The 17,477-nt window shown below is 43.7% G+C and overlaps 3 protein-coding genes across 4 annotated transcripts; all 3 read left to right on the top strand.

Moving 5' to 3' along the window:
* The first annotated feature begins 59 nt into the window (after window positions 1–59).
* On the top strand, window positions 60–7,310 carry LOC134178312 (coatomer subunit beta-like). Of its 2 annotated transcripts, none has more exons than XM_062645172.1 (27): window positions 60–177; window positions 259–488; window positions 553–615; window positions 698–804; window positions 2,605–2,719; window positions 2,782–2,820; window positions 2,931–3,068; window positions 3,135–3,254; window positions 3,318–3,425; window positions 3,484–3,561; window positions 3,801–3,869; window positions 3,928–4,073; window positions 4,127–4,223; window positions 4,278–4,329; window positions 4,732–4,849; window positions 4,907–5,027; window positions 5,082–5,153; window positions 5,310–5,465; window positions 5,522–5,620; window positions 5,684–5,770; window positions 5,829–5,973; window positions 6,034–6,101; window positions 6,291–6,342; window positions 6,476–6,621; window positions 6,683–6,772; window positions 6,834–6,989; window positions 7,055–7,310. In XM_062645172.1, the coding sequence occupies exons 1-27, from the start codon at window positions 87–89 to the stop codon at window positions 7,109–7,111; spliced, it is 2,820 nt and encodes a 939-aa protein (XP_062501156.1). In that variant the 5' UTR covers window positions 60–86; the 3' UTR covers window positions 7,112–7,310. The 2 variants fall into 2 exon arrangements, with proteins under 2 accessions (XP_062501156.1, XP_062501155.1); XM_062645171.1 differs by having other exon boundaries at window positions 2,782–2,874.
* LOC134178888 (uncharacterized) lies at window positions 838–2,539 on the top strand. Its single transcript, XM_062645800.1, has one exon. The coding sequence runs from the start codon at window positions 916–918 to the stop codon at window positions 2,113–2,115; it is 1,200 nt and encodes a 399-aa protein (XP_062501784.1). The 5' UTR covers window positions 838–915; the 3' UTR covers window positions 2,116–2,539.
* A 497-nt stretch (window positions 7,311–7,807) lies between the features above and the next one.
* Window positions 7,808–11,835, top strand: LOC134178400 (uncharacterized). The gene is made up of 4 exons (XM_062645277.1): window positions 7,808–8,429; window positions 9,638–9,925; window positions 10,359–10,707; window positions 10,780–11,835. Exons 1-4 carry the CDS (start codon window positions 7,839–7,841, stop codon window positions 11,589–11,591), a joined length of 2,040 nt encoding a protein of 679 aa, XP_062501261.1. The 5' UTR covers window positions 7,808–7,838; the 3' UTR covers window positions 11,592–11,835.
* The last annotated feature ends 5,642 nt before the right edge of the window (window positions 11,836–17,477 follow it).

Genomic DNA, 17,477 nt, shown 5'->3' with positions numbered 1-17,477 from the left:
TATAGGCTTTCGTCGATCTTGCAAACAATTTTTTGTTTTACATCCGGGGTCTACCGTGCCACGTGTCACCTTACCGTTCTGAAATAATGGCACTCGCTGAACAGGCGTGTTACACGCTAATCAACATTCCCGACGACGGCGAACCTCCGACCGAGCAGTCCTTGAAGCAAGACTTTCGTAAGCGTCTCATCAGACCAAAACATTGTCCATCCAGCGACTTTCTCTCATCATTTTCGTGCTTTTTGAATATACCCATAGAAAAAGGAAGTGTTAAAACAAGAGTAAAGGCTTTGAAGAAGACCATCCAGATGATTTTGAATGGAGAGAAGCTGCCAAGTCTACTGATGCCAATCATTCAGTATGCCCTTCCTATGGACGATCACACGTTGAAGAAACTGCTGCTGATATACTTCGAGATTGTTCCGAAAACTCAAGTCGACGGCAAGTTGTTGCACGAAATGATTCTCGTGTGTGATGCGTACCGCAAAGTGAGAGCTGACTGTCAGTCTGCTGAGACAATGTGCGTTTGTAGCTTTATTGTGCATCTAATAGGATCTTCAGCATCCAAACGAGTATGTGAGAGGCTCGACGTTAAGATTTTTGTGCAAGTTGAAGGTCTGGTTTGTTGATTTGCTTAGAAATCGTCGCGTTATGGAAGTGTTAAATGCTCTAAGTGATTTTGTTGTTTCCTGATCAGGAGCCGGAGTTATTGGAGCCACTCATGCCGGCCATTAAAGGCTGCTTGGAACACCGTCATGCTTATGTTAGGAGAAACGCAGTTTTAGCGATATACACGATATACAAGTAAGAAAATTAACAGATTACATATTATACGGGACTTTGTCTTATACGGGTATCGTTTATACGGGTATTTTTATTGCCACGTTTGCATGCAGTACAGTAGCGCAAAGTACGATGAGCTCAGTACTACGGTATACACTGCACGTGGTGGTGATTGCAATATTTGCATTTCAAGCCATTGATTTGAGTGTGTCTTTCACTGAGGACACGCATCCCATAGTTGGAGTTTCAGTAAATATTGTTGATTTACTATGGCAATACATCAATACATCTACCGGTGGAAGACCGGCTGCAATAAAGGCAATGCAGGATGCAAGCAGTCGCAGCTTCGTGTTTTATCGATTTGCTGCATCGGCTTACTGGCCGAATGAACTTCGGCTGTGGTTTAATACGACGACAAGAACAAAGTACTGGCAGGCGTTTGATGAGTTGGTTGGAGATGCAGAGAAGATTGGTGCACGTCTAGTACCAAGCATAGCTTGGAATCAATTTGCGTTTTGTGATGTTTGTAAAGAGCCTTTGCAAGCTTACTTTAACGAAACGTCGTGCACACAACAAGCTATCAAACGTTTCACTGAAGACCTTGTCTCCCGCTATTGCAACAGCTCGGTTATCTTATTCTGGGAACTAGGCAATGAGTTTAACCTTCTAGCAGATTTAGACATGGAGGGTAAACATACAAGCATTGCACCAAGCAAGGGAACTCCAAAGATTAGAACAAAGGCTGACAATGTTTCTACTGACCAGATGATTGGTCTTTACTACAAATGGACGTCATGGATTCGTGCTATAGATCCTCACCGTTTGATCAGTAGTGGGCATGCTGTACCTCGTGCGAGTGCTCAACATCTGCGACGTTCGTATTACATGCCACAGCGTGACTGGACAAATGACTCACGTGAAGAGTTTGAGAAGAACTTGATTGATGTGAATAGACCGTGTGACATCATGTCTGTACATTTGTATAGCATTTATGGCGATAACTTACGATTCAACATTTCTACTGACAAACATAATGCTGACTTGTTACGAATCATAAAACAGACTGCTGATCGTGCAGGGAAGATTCTGTATCTCGGAGAGTTTGGAGATCCTCTTCCTGGCGATCGTCTGTTTACTCGCAATGCACTGCGAGTGATTGTTGAGGCTTTTATTGAAGTTTCGACTGTATGGGTGTGGGAGTTTTATCAAACAAGTGCTACAGTGCCTGCAAATTTCTCGCTTATTCCAGGAAGGGATGACGGAATAATAAAATGCATGCAAAGCACCAACGTGGATCTTAAAAATCACAGCACAAAATGGTCATGTGATTAATACAGTAGCTAGTAGTCAGACTTGCTGAACTATGGATTGATAGCACATTGCGCTCGTTTGCTACCATCTGATATGCATTATGAGCATGGACGATATTAGAATAAATTTTGTGACTCGGTGTTGTGCGACAGCTTGTATTGAATGGGTCATATTGTGTAGTAAGAGCACTGGAGGAATGTAAGCCACACAGCGAATTGTCTAATACCAAAGCAGAATTTTGAGTTACATGTTATGATGTCAGTCACAATGAGCTGATGATGCCACATTGAATGACGAAGTTAGTCTGTAGTTTCACATTGTCAAACAAGTCTGTAGATGCTGGTGTTGTTTAAGCAGCTGCTTGCTTTTGTAGTTAAATTTTAATGCGTTAACAGTATGCTAACCAGAATTAATGGTTGGCTTGATTTCCACAGCAGAAACTTTACGTACGACAGATAGGTTGGTTGATGTTATCGTGGTGTATTGCTTATGGTTTGCTCTGTTTATTAGGAGTTTTGACTTTTTGATATCGGAAGCTCCCGAGCTGATGCAAGACTTTTTGGAGAAGGAGCAAGATGCCTCGTGCAAACGAAACGCTTTTATGATGCTTATCCATGTTGACCAGGTGGACACTAGTAGACGGGTATATGTTTGTGGATTAGTTGTATGTGTTGCTTGTGGTTCTAGGAAAGGGCGTTGGATTATCTCTCGACTTGTATTGACCAGGTGCACACGTTTGGTGACATTCTGCAGCTTGTGATTGTTGAGCTTGTTTACAAGGTTGATTTGTTGTTTTTGTGCTGTCTCGGTGTCTCGCTCTGACTGTCTGTTGGCAGGTTTGCTTTGCTAATCCTTTGGAGAGGGCTCGTTTCATACGCTGCATCTACAACTTGCTTAACTCTTCATCTGCTGCTGTTCGGTATGAAGCAGCCGGGACACTAGTCACGTTGTCGTCGGCTCCTACAGCTGTGAAAGTGAGAACTTGTATCGTTACAGATTGCTGGATATGATTAGTCACTGAGTATTGGTGTGTATCATAGGCTGCTGCATCATGCTACATTGATCTCATTGTGAAGGAGAGTGACAATAATGTGAAATTAATTGTGTTGGACAGGCTTCTTGGTCTCAAAGAGAATCCCATACATGAAAGAGTGTTGCAGGTTGTTTTGAATCATGTAATGCATCGTTTGGTGTCACAGCTGTATGCGGCTGATTTTGTGTAGGACCTTGTGATGGACATTGTTCGTGTGCTGTCTTCTCCTGATCTTGAAGTGAGGAAGAAATGTCTGGACTTGGTGCTGGATCTTGTCTCATCAAGGAATGTGGACGAGGTAACACAGCAATGTACGGAAGTTTGGTGGTGACAATTAATTGAGTTTTGTTTGGCAGGTGGTGCTTGTTCTCAAGAAAGAAGTGACCAATACCATGAATGTGACTGGTCAAGATGACGTTGGCAACTACAGACAGGTACGTACAGGTGTGTGTGTGTGTGTGTGTGTGTGCGTGTGTGCGTGTGTGTGTGTGTGCGTGTGTGTGTGTGTGTGTGCGTGCATGTGTGTGTGTGTGTGCGTGCACGCACGTGTGTACAGATCACCTGAAGATAGTCTGACGTGGCAACGTGGCATATTTATATTTATATCAATGATTATTAACATGTAACTTTGTTTATATTAGTAATGATTAACAATTTATTTCAAATTTTGTAGCTTCTTGTGCGAACTCTCCACTCATGCAGTATCAAATTTCCTGATGTTGCTCCAACTATCATACCCGTTGTAAGGCTCAAAGTTACTTTTTGTTCTAATAAATTAGGACTTATTTGTGCGTGTCTAGTTGCTTGAGTTTCTCAGTGATACGAATGAAGATGCTGCTGCTGATGTGCTCGTGTTTGTCCGTGAAGCAATACAATGCTATGACTCTCTGAAGCCGACAGTTCTTAGTAAACTGTTGGACGAATTCCATAGAATCAAATCTGTGAGGTATGGAATAGAGCTGATGTTGTATGACCATCGTTGGCAGTTATGTGACTTAGAATCCTTCGGGCTGCATTGTGGATTCTGGGTGAATACTGTGTTACTCTTCCTGACATTCGTCATGTTATGGATGAGGTCAAGAAGTCACTGGGAGAGGTGAGATTATATGAGCAGTTGTTGATTGGGCTGAACGGACAGTGTTTTATGCAGATTCCTATTGTTGATTCTGAGTTGAGGAAGGCTGCTGGTGAGGAGAAAGAAGGTAATTGAGGTTCTGTTTTGTTGTCAAGGTTTGATGCAAAGTTGTAATGAAGAAACACTACGGTGCAAACCCTTCATATGCCATACATAGCTATAGAGTTTGATTCACGTCCACCATATTGAACATTACGGGACATTTATTTGGTCACGTGTTATGTGGTTGCCTAGCAGGTCGTCGAGGCGGTCGTACGCCACTCCTGTACAGCTGTATCAGAAATTTGTGCTTGCGTCTGCTCTTATTGTGCTTTAACAACTAAGAGTCTGTTGTGCATTACTCTTGATGTTGGAAACTTTTGTGAAATAATAGCAGAAGAGTTGCTCTTGTTAAATTTTAAAATTGATTGAATTATATAAAATGAAATTTTGCAAATTTTAGCTATTTTTAAAAATTTGCTTGTTTAAGGTGAGGCTCCTATTAGCCCAACTGGTACTTCATCTCGTACTCTGGTAACTGATGATGGGACATATGCAACCCAGAGTGCATACACAGCTGCTACATCAACCAAGAAAGATGAAGAAAGGTGACCTAGTTGATGCATTTAAATGATTTCTGTTGTTGAAATTCTCTGTGTTTGAAGGCCACCACTGCGTGGCTTTTTGCTTGATGGGGATTTCTTTGTTGCTGCTGCTCTTGGGACGACTCTTACTAAGCTTGCTCTACGGTTTATGTCTCTCGTCACTGATCCACAGAAGCAGAATGTATGCACATGTGAATGGTGGTGAGATGTCTTTTTTTATTGTTTTATTTGTCAGACTTTCTGTGCTGATGCAATGCTGGTCATGGCAAGTGTTGTTCATTTTGGAAAATCTGGATTGCCAAAAAAGGTTTGTGGCTACTTGTGGTATCTAAGTTTTTGTTTGTTTGTTTTTGTCTTCCTTTCTGTCTCCCCGTTAATTTGTCTGTCTCTGTTTGTCCATCCATTTTACCTACATATGTACCTTCTTTTCTAATGTGTCTGATTTTGTTTGCCAACACAACAGGCTATTACTGACGATGACTTGGATCGGCTGATGTTGTGTATCCGAGTGTTGTGTGATCGATCAGATCTGATGGTTGAAGTCTTCAACGAGCAATGCAGAGACTCACTGTCTGCTATGCTGACAGCCAGGCACCAAGAAAAGGCAACCGACAATCTGGTGGGAGAGTTTGCTGATGTATTATGTTTAGTTACACTTCAACTGTGGATTTTTAGCAACTCGAAGATCGGAAGAAGTCTGCAAACAGCGAAGAAGCAGATGACCCCATTGTATTTTCTCAACTAGTCGCTAAACAGGATGGAGGAGTATTAGAGGTGTGCTATTATATTCTACTTGTTGTTAATAAGAGACCACATGGTGTGTTGTGTCGTCTGTAGAATCAGTTTGAAGTGAGTCTTCTACAAGCTGTTGGAACAGCACCAAAGAAAGCAGAGACGGTCACAGCTAAGTCTCAACTCAGCAAGGTGATGATTGTGGATTGTCAAGTTGTGTTCATTGTTGAGTGCTTTTTGTCGATTGTAGGTTCATCAGCTTACTGGATTTAGCGATCCTGTCTATGCTGAAGCATACATCCATGTCAACCAGTTTGACATTGTGTTGGATGTGTTGGTTGTGAATCAAACTGCCGACACTTTGCAAGGGTTAACATTAGAACTGGCAACTCTTGGTAGATTGCAGTGTTGTGTATGATAGAGTGTTGGTGGTAGTTTCTTTCGTCTATTTGCAGGAGATCTGAAATTGGTGGAAAAGCCATCATCATTGACTATGGGTCCTCATGACTTTTGCAACATAAAGGTGTGAAGTTTTGACATAAGGAATTTGGAAATCATTAGATGAGTGGAACAACAAACAGTCAAACTCATGCTCAGCAATAGGCAAAGACAGACTAGACTGACTGACGGAATTTGCCAACAGTCACAAGAAGATAGCGAATGCGACGACAAGCTTGAGTTATGTAGTTTGTAGAGTTTGTTTGTTTGTTAGGCTTCTGTGAAGGTTGCCTCGACAGAAAATGGAATTATATTTGGCAACATTGGTATGTTGTAAATGTCTGCAATGTATTTGTTCACACACACACACACACACACACACACACACACACACACACACACACACACACACACACACACCTACTTGTCATTTTTCCATTTTATTTCTTGGTTTTGCAGTGTATGATGTCTCTGGTGGTCAGTCGGATCGTAACTGTGTTGTACTGAATGACATTCATATTGACATCATGGACTACATTGTGCCTGCAAGATGCACAGACACCGAGTTCCGAAAAATGTGGGCTGAATTTGAATGGGAAAACAAGGTACAGCATCATCACCGACTTTACGTAGCACCAATGTCTACACCTCCTTGGTTTTGTTCAGGTCACTGTCAATACAAACATTGCTAGCATGTCTGACTATCTCAAGCATCTCCTGAAGTGTACAAACATGAATTGTCTCACACCCGAAAAGGTTGTAATGACGTCATATACGCTAGCTTGCTATACAAGATCATTGTGTGTCTCGTATTTAGGCATTGTCGGGCGACTGTGGCTTTATGGCTGCCAATTTGTATGCAAGGAGTATATTTGGAGAAGACGCTCTTGCTAACTTGAGTATCGAGAAACCAGCAGATGGTGGAGCACATGCCCCGGTCACTGGTCACATCAGGATTCGAGCAAAAAGCCAGGTTTGACTGAGGATTAATTGTTATGCTTCTATATGTTTGTGTAGATAATGCACTCGATGTTGTAGGGTATGGCATTGAGCTTGGGCGACAAGATCAATTTGTCTCAGAAGGTGCAGAAGTGATGGACTGTAGAATTGTGTGCACTTTGTTTCTTGTGGATTTCTGTGTAAAGACTTGTGTGTATGTTTCTGGTGCGATGAGGCTTGTTCACTGCTCAGATGCGGTCATTGCTATACTGAAAGGCAAAAAGACACAGCAAATAGCGTAGAGAGATCGCAGAAACGTGTGATTGCCAACATATTATATGTTTCCTCATCAGCATGTTGTACTGTGTTTGGTTGTCAATCAGACCGTTTGCTTTCTTTCATGGAGAATATGGTTTGACCACTGACGTAGTGTGGGGGAGCCTAATTAGGCTAAGGGAGGCTCTAGAGCTTCCCAGTTTATTGCAAGTCAAGCAAAAGCGCCATGTTTCCCTCAGGTTACCAAACAGTCAGCTTAATTTTTAGTGTGGTGTCTTGACAACATTAACTATAGCTAGCTGTTTGATGGAACACATCAGCATTTGACGGCTGAAGTCTGTGTCGAAAAGTCGTGGCAGGTGCGCATGCTTAGCTAGCACACTTTCCCGGCATGGCGGACGTCCGTGCAGTGGAAGTAGCCAATACGTATAATTCATAAGTAAGAAACCGGGCGTGGGTTTACAGTGTCAGCCCCTCCAAACCTGAGGACACGCTACGCCGGTGGTTTGACGAACCCCGGGGGGTGAGGGACGACTTCGCAGTGTTTCCGGGTTTGAACACGGGTCTAGTCGGGTGTGACGCTCTACCTCTAGCTATTGCGTCGAAAATGGCGCAGCCGAGTTTTAGGTACAGCAGATCTAGATTTTCTGTACCACACAGCTCTGAGGTGTACATGATGTTGTTGGAAAGTGCATCCGGTTACATAGAGGACGGGAGCCCCACTCTGAGCAATTTGCAGTCGAATACGTCTGCAGTCGGTGCCCTGTATCTGTTGCAGCTAGGACGTGAGAGAGAGGAAAAAATAAGTTTCGATCTACGCAAAACAGAAGTGACCTTTCCACCAGGAGATCTTGTTATTCCTAGGCCCGAAGACATGTACAAGCAACAATCCAGTGAGGACTATGTACGTGTTCAAAGTTTCAACCCTAAAGGACGACTTGCAACAGTTTTGAAGAAGAATCTCGCGCCCTTGTCGGAAAAGCAGTTTCAACTGTTGTCAACGGTTCTATCTAGTTCAGACCGCTATGCTGCTTACCAGAACAAACATCTCAATGAAGCAGAGAACTATGGTGTTAGCAGCAAGGTACTTGTTAACTTGTCCAGCAATCCTGAAGAGTTTGACACACCAGGAATCATCAGGCACATGGGAAAAGTTGAAATTAGTTCTTGTGGAATTATGTTTGGAGTGGAACTCCTGGTGAGATGAACTTTTTTTTAGATATAGACTGTGTATAACTTAATTATTACACCATTGTTTTCATAGCCATTTAGTATATACAAGCCTTCTGGAAACCAGGGTAGGATTTTGCGGATTTAGACGCAATTTTTCTAAGCTCGCTACTTGTAAAATCTATGTTATCTAAAATCGCATACAAAGCTACAGTCGTTTCACGTAACCCTAACACCACTAACATTGGTCTGGTCTAGCCAGACCCTTCCTGCCATACTCTTGGCGAGAAATACTTTTCTTTCTCGCCAAAAGTATGATGGCGGAGAGGGACTGACTATGTTAGCATTATATATATGCTAAGTAAAGGAATGGTATCACGACGTACAGGATGTACATTGATTTTGCGTATGCAGACAGGTACAGGACACTGACTGCTGTTACCATGCATGGCAAAGGAGCCAAACTTGACTCAAGACTTTAATCCGCTGTACCATTTTCATTTGTCGTCCTTGCTTAGCCAGACTGATACTAACCTAGTCTCCCGCGTAGTCACCTTTTCTGGCTGCGTCATATCTGGCGAGAAAGGAAAGTATTTCTAGCCCCGAAGTATGACGAGGCGGGATCGAGAGGATCTGGCTACACGACCAGTGCCTCGAAGGCCAACATGAAGGTGCACTCTAGATTCCTTGATATTGTATACAACACAGTATCAAGGAATCTGAAGTCTACATTCTCGTTGGCTCCAAGCACTGAATGCTTCTCAATGCCACATTCACTGCAGGTAGGTTTTTGTTGTTATTTCGGACAAGACCTTGTAATTGAAACATGAATTAGACCAATGTGCTAGAAACTCTTTCATTAGCATTAGTGGTTGTGATTGGCGGTTTGTCCATTGTCTCTAGGACCAAACGCAAATACTGCTTCATAATTGAACCACACTAAGGGTGGCACATTCCTGAAGCGTGACAAACATGGACCATACATCCACATGCTACTTAGTTGTCAGACGGGAAGGAAGTTAAGTCTTTGAGTCACATGACTTTTCCAAAGTATTGTTTCTTATGGGTTATGGATTGTGCGTGTAGAATATTTCTGTACACTTGCTGTATCGTTTCCGTTCACACCCTTAACCAGTGTAACTTGGGGAGCGTGTGGGGCTGCAGCGAATGCTTAGCTTGCGATCGAGGCTATAGGAAGAACTGAATTTCAGTACATGTAACATTGTTTATGACTAGGCTGATCCACCTCAAGGCAACTGCAATGGTACTTTCAAGGGACATAAGTATTTCACTTGCCCTGACAATTGCGGAGTGTTTCTCTCTTTTGACAAGATGAGACATTGTGCTACAGATGAAGAATTTGCATCTAGAGTGAAAGCATTTTGTACAAAGTCTGACAAGCCAAGTAAGCGATTGAGAGCACGGACACACATAGAGAAGGAGAAGCAACACAGGGTGACTCGCATTCAAACTTCATATCCACCAAAGCAGGCTGATGCTACTGATGACGGGAGCAGATTGGAGGTTGATTTGTTAGTGTACTTATTGGAATGGTTTAGCCAATTGCAATTTGGTGAACCAACTGTCAGCATTGTGCAGTTGTGTAAAAAGTAAATGTGTGTGGCAAAAATGACAATGAGAATAGCTGAATGGTATGGCAGTCACTCTAGTGTACACCAAACTGTATGTTGTGGTATTTTAGGTACTTTGCTAAGGCTTTATTAGTCTGGCAGTGGCTGAATATACACCATATGGCTTTTTTCTTTTCTTCTTTGTGTCTGTGATATATCTTCTGTTTAGGTTGGACGCTTTACTGTAGTACATAATTTCTTTGTAACTTGTGAATTTAGGCAAGCTATTGTCATATGCGAGTAGTTGTTGTCAGTAGCCTATATACAAATGTTGCAACAAAACTGTTGTTATGTTTCTCATGATTGCTTTTTTTGGTATTTTACAGCCATCTGTGGCATCTGATCAAGGTTGTAGCAAGAGGCGATACTCTTCAGATAAAGCTGAGAAAGCAATAGAAATTGCTGATCAAATAGAAAAAGATGATCAACAGATAAAGTTGCAACTAAGCCGAGAGATCGCTGAGAAGAAAAGGTTGAGTGAGCAAATTCGTCGTTTAGATGAGCAAGGTAAACAACACGAGCAGGAGGTGACACAACTTAAGGAGCGATGCCAGGTTGCTGAAGATGCTCTTCAAGAGAAAGAGGGAACGCTCACTCACTACCGGAACATTCTCTACATTCAGCCAGACAAACTGTGTCTTAATGGCAAGGAAATAGGGTCAGGATCTTATGGTGGTGAGATAGTCATTTACTAGTGTTTAGTGTATTTGAATGCTGTTTTAATACGTTTGCATTTTATTTTTGTAGTTGTTCAAGTTGGACATTGGTGTGGTATTGCTGTCGCTGTCAAGACATTTCATGAGAACCTGAGGCTTCCTGGATTAGCACCGATGTGTATGAAAGAGCTGATCGACTGCACTCAGTTACATCATCCCAACATTGTTCGTATTTATGGTGTTGTGATGTCAAATAACACATCTATTCAAATTGTGATGGAGCTTCTTCAAGGCTCACTTAGTGATTTAATGAAGGCAGCACGTACTTGCAAACGTCCCCAGTATTTGTCATTTCGAGAGCAGATTGACATAGCTGCAGATATCACAGCAGCTATCATGTACATGCATCGACTTTGTCTTCAACCATACGTTCATTGTGATATTCGCACTACAAATGTGATGATCACTCGTGATATGGTAGCTAAAGTGAGTGATCTAAGTACAAGTTGCTTGATCAACAGCAGCACTTCTCTAGGTGCAATGAGTTATGAATATTGTGCACCTCAGAAAATGCCACGCAGTGATAGTAGCACAGCTTCTAGTACTCGGGAATCTGATATTTACAGTCTGGGCGTAACTCTCACAGAGTTGTTTACTGGATTGTCACCAGATCCTTCAGAGAGGGAAAAGCAAATACGGAAGATTGTAAACCCTGATCTGTTAGAACTCTGCTTACAAATGACATGCATTAAACCCACTGAACGACCAGGTGCTGAGAAGTTTCTTGCCAGTTTGACCAAACAGAAGTCAACAGATCAATACAGATCAATTTACGGGAGAAGGATTGTTCGAGGCAACTTGGAAGATGAGAACATGAGTGTTATTGATTACATTCAAATCTAACTCATACAACAGAAGCAACAACATCAAAGATTGCTGCTGTAAATTTAAAGTTGTATTGAGGGGATGTGACAACATGCATTGCAGCAATTGTATGTATTTTATAGCTTGCTGTTGCACTTTGTATCACAGGTTACGGTAGTACCCTGTATGTAGGGATTGTCGGGTTTTGGAGCGTTGTGGGGGCGTGGTCGTCCTTTTGCACGCTTAAAAACATAGTAAATGAAGACTAAAATTTCTCAAAATCAACGAAATGAAATGTTTGCACGTTGTGTGCTATATCCTATTTTTGTTTTGGTCACTAATTATCTAACAACCTAGAAAACAGTTGCTAGCCTCGGAGGCCCATGCGCCAATTTTGTTCTTTTTCTTCTTTTTCTCCACGGATATTACAAAGACTGTGAGAACGTTGCCTTGTTCGGTTAGCATTGTATAGCTGGTAGATTTCTTGATATTGAGTAAGCGCACTAGTCGTTCAACCCGATGAGCATTGTCCCTCACTTTTCCTCAGTCTCCAGAAGAAATTGCTTTGCTTTCAGATGTGTCAATTCACTTGCTCCTAGAGCAATATCACCTTGTCTCCACTGGTTCCAGACCGGAACGGATCAAGCGACTGTTCGTTGCTCTCTTTCCTTCTGACGGAGCGACTACAACAACTACAGAGCCGGCAGCAGCTTTATCCACGGTAGCGACGACGGAAACGCCTACCATGGCCACACAAATCGACAGCACATCGCTAGAAACTGTGATCCAGTCAGCAGTACAAGCATCGGTAGCTGCCATGTCAGAAGCTATTTGCCCCATGCTCAGTCGTTCGAGATCCAGGTCAGGCTCTTTCTGCCACACCACAAAGGAGGGCCGTACTCGGACGCGGAGTCGTAATTGTGGGAATTGGAACAACGACAGCAGCCGAAGCTCCCGGTCATCATCAAGGTCTCGATCACCACACAAACAACGGTCTAGATTGTCCAGTCGCCGTTCCCGCACAAGATCAAAATCACGTCGTTCCAGCCTTTGCACGTCTCTCGGCCACGCATGGACGGCAGCCGGATCTAGCGATCAACCGGCATCCTGGATGCTATCTAGGAGGACAAAGAGGAGGATACTAGCAGGTGAATATGTTGTCTTTGACACCATACTTACTGGTCCCCATGGCAACGAAAGCCTCGGTATTCCGTCCGAAGCACATGTCCTCGACATCGGCTCAGCCTTGGTCTGCATACGCAGCTACAGTCTTATTAGCGGATCTGGCGCGAGGTTACGAACTTATCGCCTATCAGTCTATAGTCGCTCAAGCTAGCTCGAAATACCAAACCTCGGTCTGGCTGAAATACGATAGAGCCTTTCGTTATTTTACCAGCAGTACCACGGGCGTAAGATGGGACACGATCAACCACCACCTGTGGGCTCAGTGTTCCACAGGTCGCAGAGCAACCTCGATCGCCTGCTATACATGCGGCCAACCAGGTCACGTGGCAACAGACTGTGCACACATCGACCAGTTCTTTCGTCCTCCATGCGAGCAACCGCAACTTCTGTTAACATCTCCAACCCCCCTTCGGGCAAACCCGAAATCTGCCGTCTCTTCATCACTGGTAGATGCGAGAACCAAGCCTCATCTAGCCTGTCCAAATACCAACATGAATCTTTCATCTGCCACGGCGATCACTCAGAGGCCACGTGTTCCCGCAAGGGCACCAATAAACAAGCATAAACCAGACACTCCACTTCAGCCTGAGGTTTTTGCAATGTCACTACACAATTACCTTGATCGTACGTTTGTTGAATCACTGCTTTGGTCACTATGTCATGGTTTCAATCTTGGCTACACTGGTGCACTTTGCATTCGTTTATCTTCCAACCTAAAGTCTGCACTCGAGCACAAGGTCATTGTTCAGCAAGGGCTCGATTTAGAATGCAAACGCGGTCACATGGCTGGCCCTTACAACAGACCCCCTCTGCCAACTCTCCAGTGCTCTGGCATAGGTGTTGTTCCAAGGAAAAATGGTAGCTGGAGACTGATTATGCACCTCTCCGCTCCTCGCGGACTTAGTATTAACGACGGTATTATCAATTGATGATGCCATTGCCTTCGTGAAACAGACCGGTCAGGGTTGCTGCATGGCGAAGATGGACTTGAAACATGCCTTTCGTTTGTGCCCAGTCTGCCGAGAAGATGGGACCTACTGGGAGTTTATTGGGACGGCCAATACTACATTGACAAGCGCTTGCTCCTTCGGTCTACGCTCCTCATCAGCACTATGTAGTCAAGTAGCGGACGCATTTGAATGGATCCTAGTAAACGAGTGCCACATTAATCATGTTACATTACTTCGACAATTTCTTCTTTGTCGAACCTGACAACTCCACTTGCTGTGCATCCATGACACGGGTGAAGGACAAAGCCCATCAGCTGGGCGTATAGTCTTGCGTAGCCAGACTCCTTTCTGCCAGGTCATACTTCCAGGCGAAAATGAGTCTGGTGAACAGCCTTTGATGTCGCTATGTGCCGCGTAGCCAGAAATCGGCTATCGAAGGACTGGATTTGATTTAACACTTTACTAAAGACCAGACTGGTATGCACGCAGTGCAATTCTATGCCAATTAGCTTCTCTTGTTTTGTAGAGAACAACTTGAAGACTACAGCTAGAGTCGTTGCTGTGTTGTGAAATCTGCGTATCTACAGCAGCAATTAAACGCGGGCATGGGAACATTGACGTTGACAGGCTTTGATTATTCATCTCCAAGGCGATCGATGTCGTACGTAGTTGTAGCGTTGTGCACTCGTGTCACAATGGAGACTGAATGCGAATGTATTGGATGGATGCGAACGTACTCGATGTAAAGCGATGCACAAAACACATGAGATGATTACCCAAACACAGAAAGACAACTCATCTTGTTTCAATGACGTCAGCTCCAAGCCCTTCCAGATATCGCTCACTCTGGACTGTCTGCGGTCGCTTTAGACAGCAAACAGCAAACAGCATCAAGTACGTTCGCATTCAGTGTTCGTTGTGACACGAGAGCACACCGCTAAACATGCGATGTCGATCATGGCTGCATGAAATCGAAGCCTGTTGACATCAATATTCCCGCGGTCGCATTTAATTGATGCTGTAGACATGCAAATTTTACAACATTAACGACTCTTGTTGTAGTGTTTGAGTCGCTTTCTATGAAACAAGAGAAGCTAATTGAGATAAGCTTGCACTGTGCATACCAATTTGGTCTCTAGTAAAGCGTTTAAGAAACCAAATCCGGTCTTTAGATAGCCGATTTCTGGCTAAGCGGCACACAGCGACATCAAAGGCTGTTCAGCAGACCATTTTCGCCCGGAAGTATGACGCGGCGGAAAAGGGTCTGGCTACGCGAGACAACTGGGCATACTGATGGAACCGAGCAAAGAAACAGGCTCGACTACAACCGTAACTTTCCTAGGCATTGAACTCGACTCAGAGGTGCTGGTTGCCAGGTTACCTCCTGAAAAACTGAGGGATATGATGGACGAAATCCCTCAATGGCTGTCACGCCGTAAGGCGACCAAGGGCGACTTACAATCCATAATCGGTAAGCTTAGTTTCGCATGCAAGGTCATTTCGGCTAGCATGAATTTTCTACGACGACTCATCGACCTGACAACCTCCGTCCGATTGAGTCATCATCATGTCTACATTAACAGCGAAACTAGGAAGGATTTCCAATGGTGGTATCGCTTTCTCCCATCCTGGAATGGGGAGGCAGTGATGCTGGATGTCCGTCTCTCTGCCGCCGAAGACATGGAGCTCTACACAGATACGTCCGGTTCACACGGTTTTGGTGCATACTACAGTGGAGCTTGGTTCCTCGATGACTGACAGTCGCACCAGACGCTTAAATCGGGGAAGTCTATAGCATGGCAAGAATTGTTTGCCGTCGTAGCTTGTTTGATGTGGGGTAAGCATTAGTCTGGCAAGTGGGTTTTATTCCACTGTGACAACCAGAGCATAGTCAACTTATGGCAACACGGCTCATCCCACTGCCCCAATCTCAAGCACTCGTCCGTTGCTTGTTTTTACGGCTGCAAACAATAACTATACTGTTGTTATTAGATTTCTGGCGCTTCTAATGTAATTGCTGACGCATTGTCTCATGCACAGATGCCCAAGTTCCATCCATTGGCACCTCGGGCAGCACCACGGCCGGCCAACTCCACTGCTTGTGGAAGCTCTCACCATTGGTCTCCCGGACCAGCAGCCACATTTTTTCTAAACGAAAGCATCGCCGCCTCATCACGACGCACCTAGAACACAGGCGTGTCATGGCATACAGAGTTTTGCAGACAAGGAAAGTGGTCACCATTCCCAGCCTCAGTCATCTCTTGTCGAGTTTGTCGTGTCAGCAGCCTCGGAAGTGCAGTACCAGACACTGATGGTATGTCTGGCTGGCTTCAACACCATTATCAGACGGCCACAGCTTCTGGATCGGAGCAGCAACAACTGCAGCCGCTGCTGACCTACGAGATTGGCTGATCAAAACTCTTGGTCGTTGGTCTTCAGACTGCTACCAACGATACATCCAACTGAATGGCAAGGCCCTCTTCTGTGGCAAACGTGCACGCTAAAGCCCACATTCCTCCAACTTTCCATCGCGGTCCGCTGATTAATTGACATCTGTTACTCCCGATAGAGATGGTTAATTAATGCACATATCTGTTGAATTTGATGGTTTCAGGCTGTATTCCAGCGCTCTGATACTCACACAGTCTCCTGTCGGAGTAAAGTCACACAGACTTGTCGGAAATAAACAACAGAACTCACCTGTCTGCAACTGCTGACTCGAAATCGATTGCTTTCTTGGTTTTACGACATTTATACGTGAATCTAAAATTACGTAACTATGAGCGATTCTAGGTCCCGTGTACGATAACTCTACTTTGACGACTACAGATTATTTACGGACTTTGCGGTCACGCGGACCAACAGTCGCTATGTAGGATTTTAAATACATTTACAGGTAGCACATCTAGAATATATAGCGTGTATATTCGTAATTCTTCGCAACAATTACTTCTCCTAGCGTACAGGACTTTGAAGGCTCATACCTGTAGAAGCGACGGTGTAAACACACCTTCAATTACTAGTTAATAATTAACTATATACATGCTTTTCCATACAAATGTGTAGGTAAAAACATTACAGTGGCTGGATTAGAAATGGTACGATAGATAAGATTTGTTTTGTTTAATTAACAACTAATTACACAAGAGCATTCGAACAAACGGAGACTTTCCTTGTGCAAATGATGTTGATTTTTAGAATATTTAGGGTTTAGTAATTTTTGTATTTCATTCTATAGTAAGGGGTCGTTCAAAATTATCGACAATTTCACGGGCATACAAAGCTCACGCTAGGGAGAGGAGTTTATGTCCTCTGTACACTTTATAAAATGTTGGTAGCAAATGGCTCATGCTAATTTCTCTGTTTTTCATAACCAGAATTGCACCATGCAGTGTTCCCGTGCTAGTGACACGTACATCTATGTACGGGATTTACAAACATGTAAGACGCGGCAACCTACTCTGATTTTGTTCTAGAACAACATCAGCCATTCATGAAGAGCCCAGCTGTTTCTACCACGACTTTCTTAATATTCTCGTCTTTGTCCACTTGAATGACCAGAAACCTCGAGCTGACATCATTTGAATGGGTCAACTGGAATGGAGGAAGAACTGTATCAATGCGGAAGCATTGAAGACCACACATTAACTCTCTAATAGATGGAACCGGGTCAAGCTATTGAAAAATGGTGCATCAACAATATTGCGCATGCTTTGGGGAGGGGGAGGGCTTCAGTGTTCGCTTTGTATGCTTGTGAAATTGTTGATAATTTTGAGCGACCCCCAGCAAA

This window comes from Corticium candelabrum, chromosome 4, assembly GCF_963422355.1.
Source record: "Corticium candelabrum chromosome 4, ooCorCand1.1, whole genome shotgun sequence".
Classification (NCBI taxonomy): domain Eukaryota; kingdom Metazoa; phylum Porifera; class Homoscleromorpha; order Homosclerophorida; family Plakinidae; genus Corticium; species Corticium candelabrum.
Note: the sequence above shows the minus strand (reverse complement) of the source record. Positions and strands in the feature narration are given on the sequence as shown.

Bases quoted from the DNA above. Each gene is read 5' to 3' on its own strand.
- LOC134178312 (XM_062645171.1), top strand. From the start codon at position 87: ATGGCACTCGCTGAACAGGCGTGTTACACGCTAATCAACATTCCCGAC. The intron at 805-2,604 runs GTAAGAAAATTA...TCTGTTTATTAG, and splicing joins GCGATATACACGATATACAA to GAGTTTTGACTTTTTGATAT. The intron at 3,426-3,483 runs GTAACACAGCAA...TTTGTTTGGCAG, and splicing joins CATCAAGGAATGTGGACGAG to GTGGTGCTTGTTCTCAAGAA.
- LOC134178888 (XM_062645800.1), top strand. From the start codon at position 916: ATGAGCTCAGTACTACGGTATACACTGCACGTGGTGGTGATTGCAATA.
- LOC134178400 (XM_062645277.1), top strand. From the start codon at position 7,839: ATGGCGCAGCCGAGTTTTAGGTACAGCAGATCTAGATTTTCTGTACCA. The intron at 8,430-9,637 runs GTGAGATGAACT...GTTTATGACTAG, and splicing joins TGTTTGGAGTGGAACTCCTG to GCTGATCCACCTCAAGGCAA. The intron at 9,926-10,358 runs GTTGATTTGTTA...GGTATTTTACAG, and splicing joins ATGACGGGAGCAGATTGGAG to CCATCTGTGGCATCTGATCA.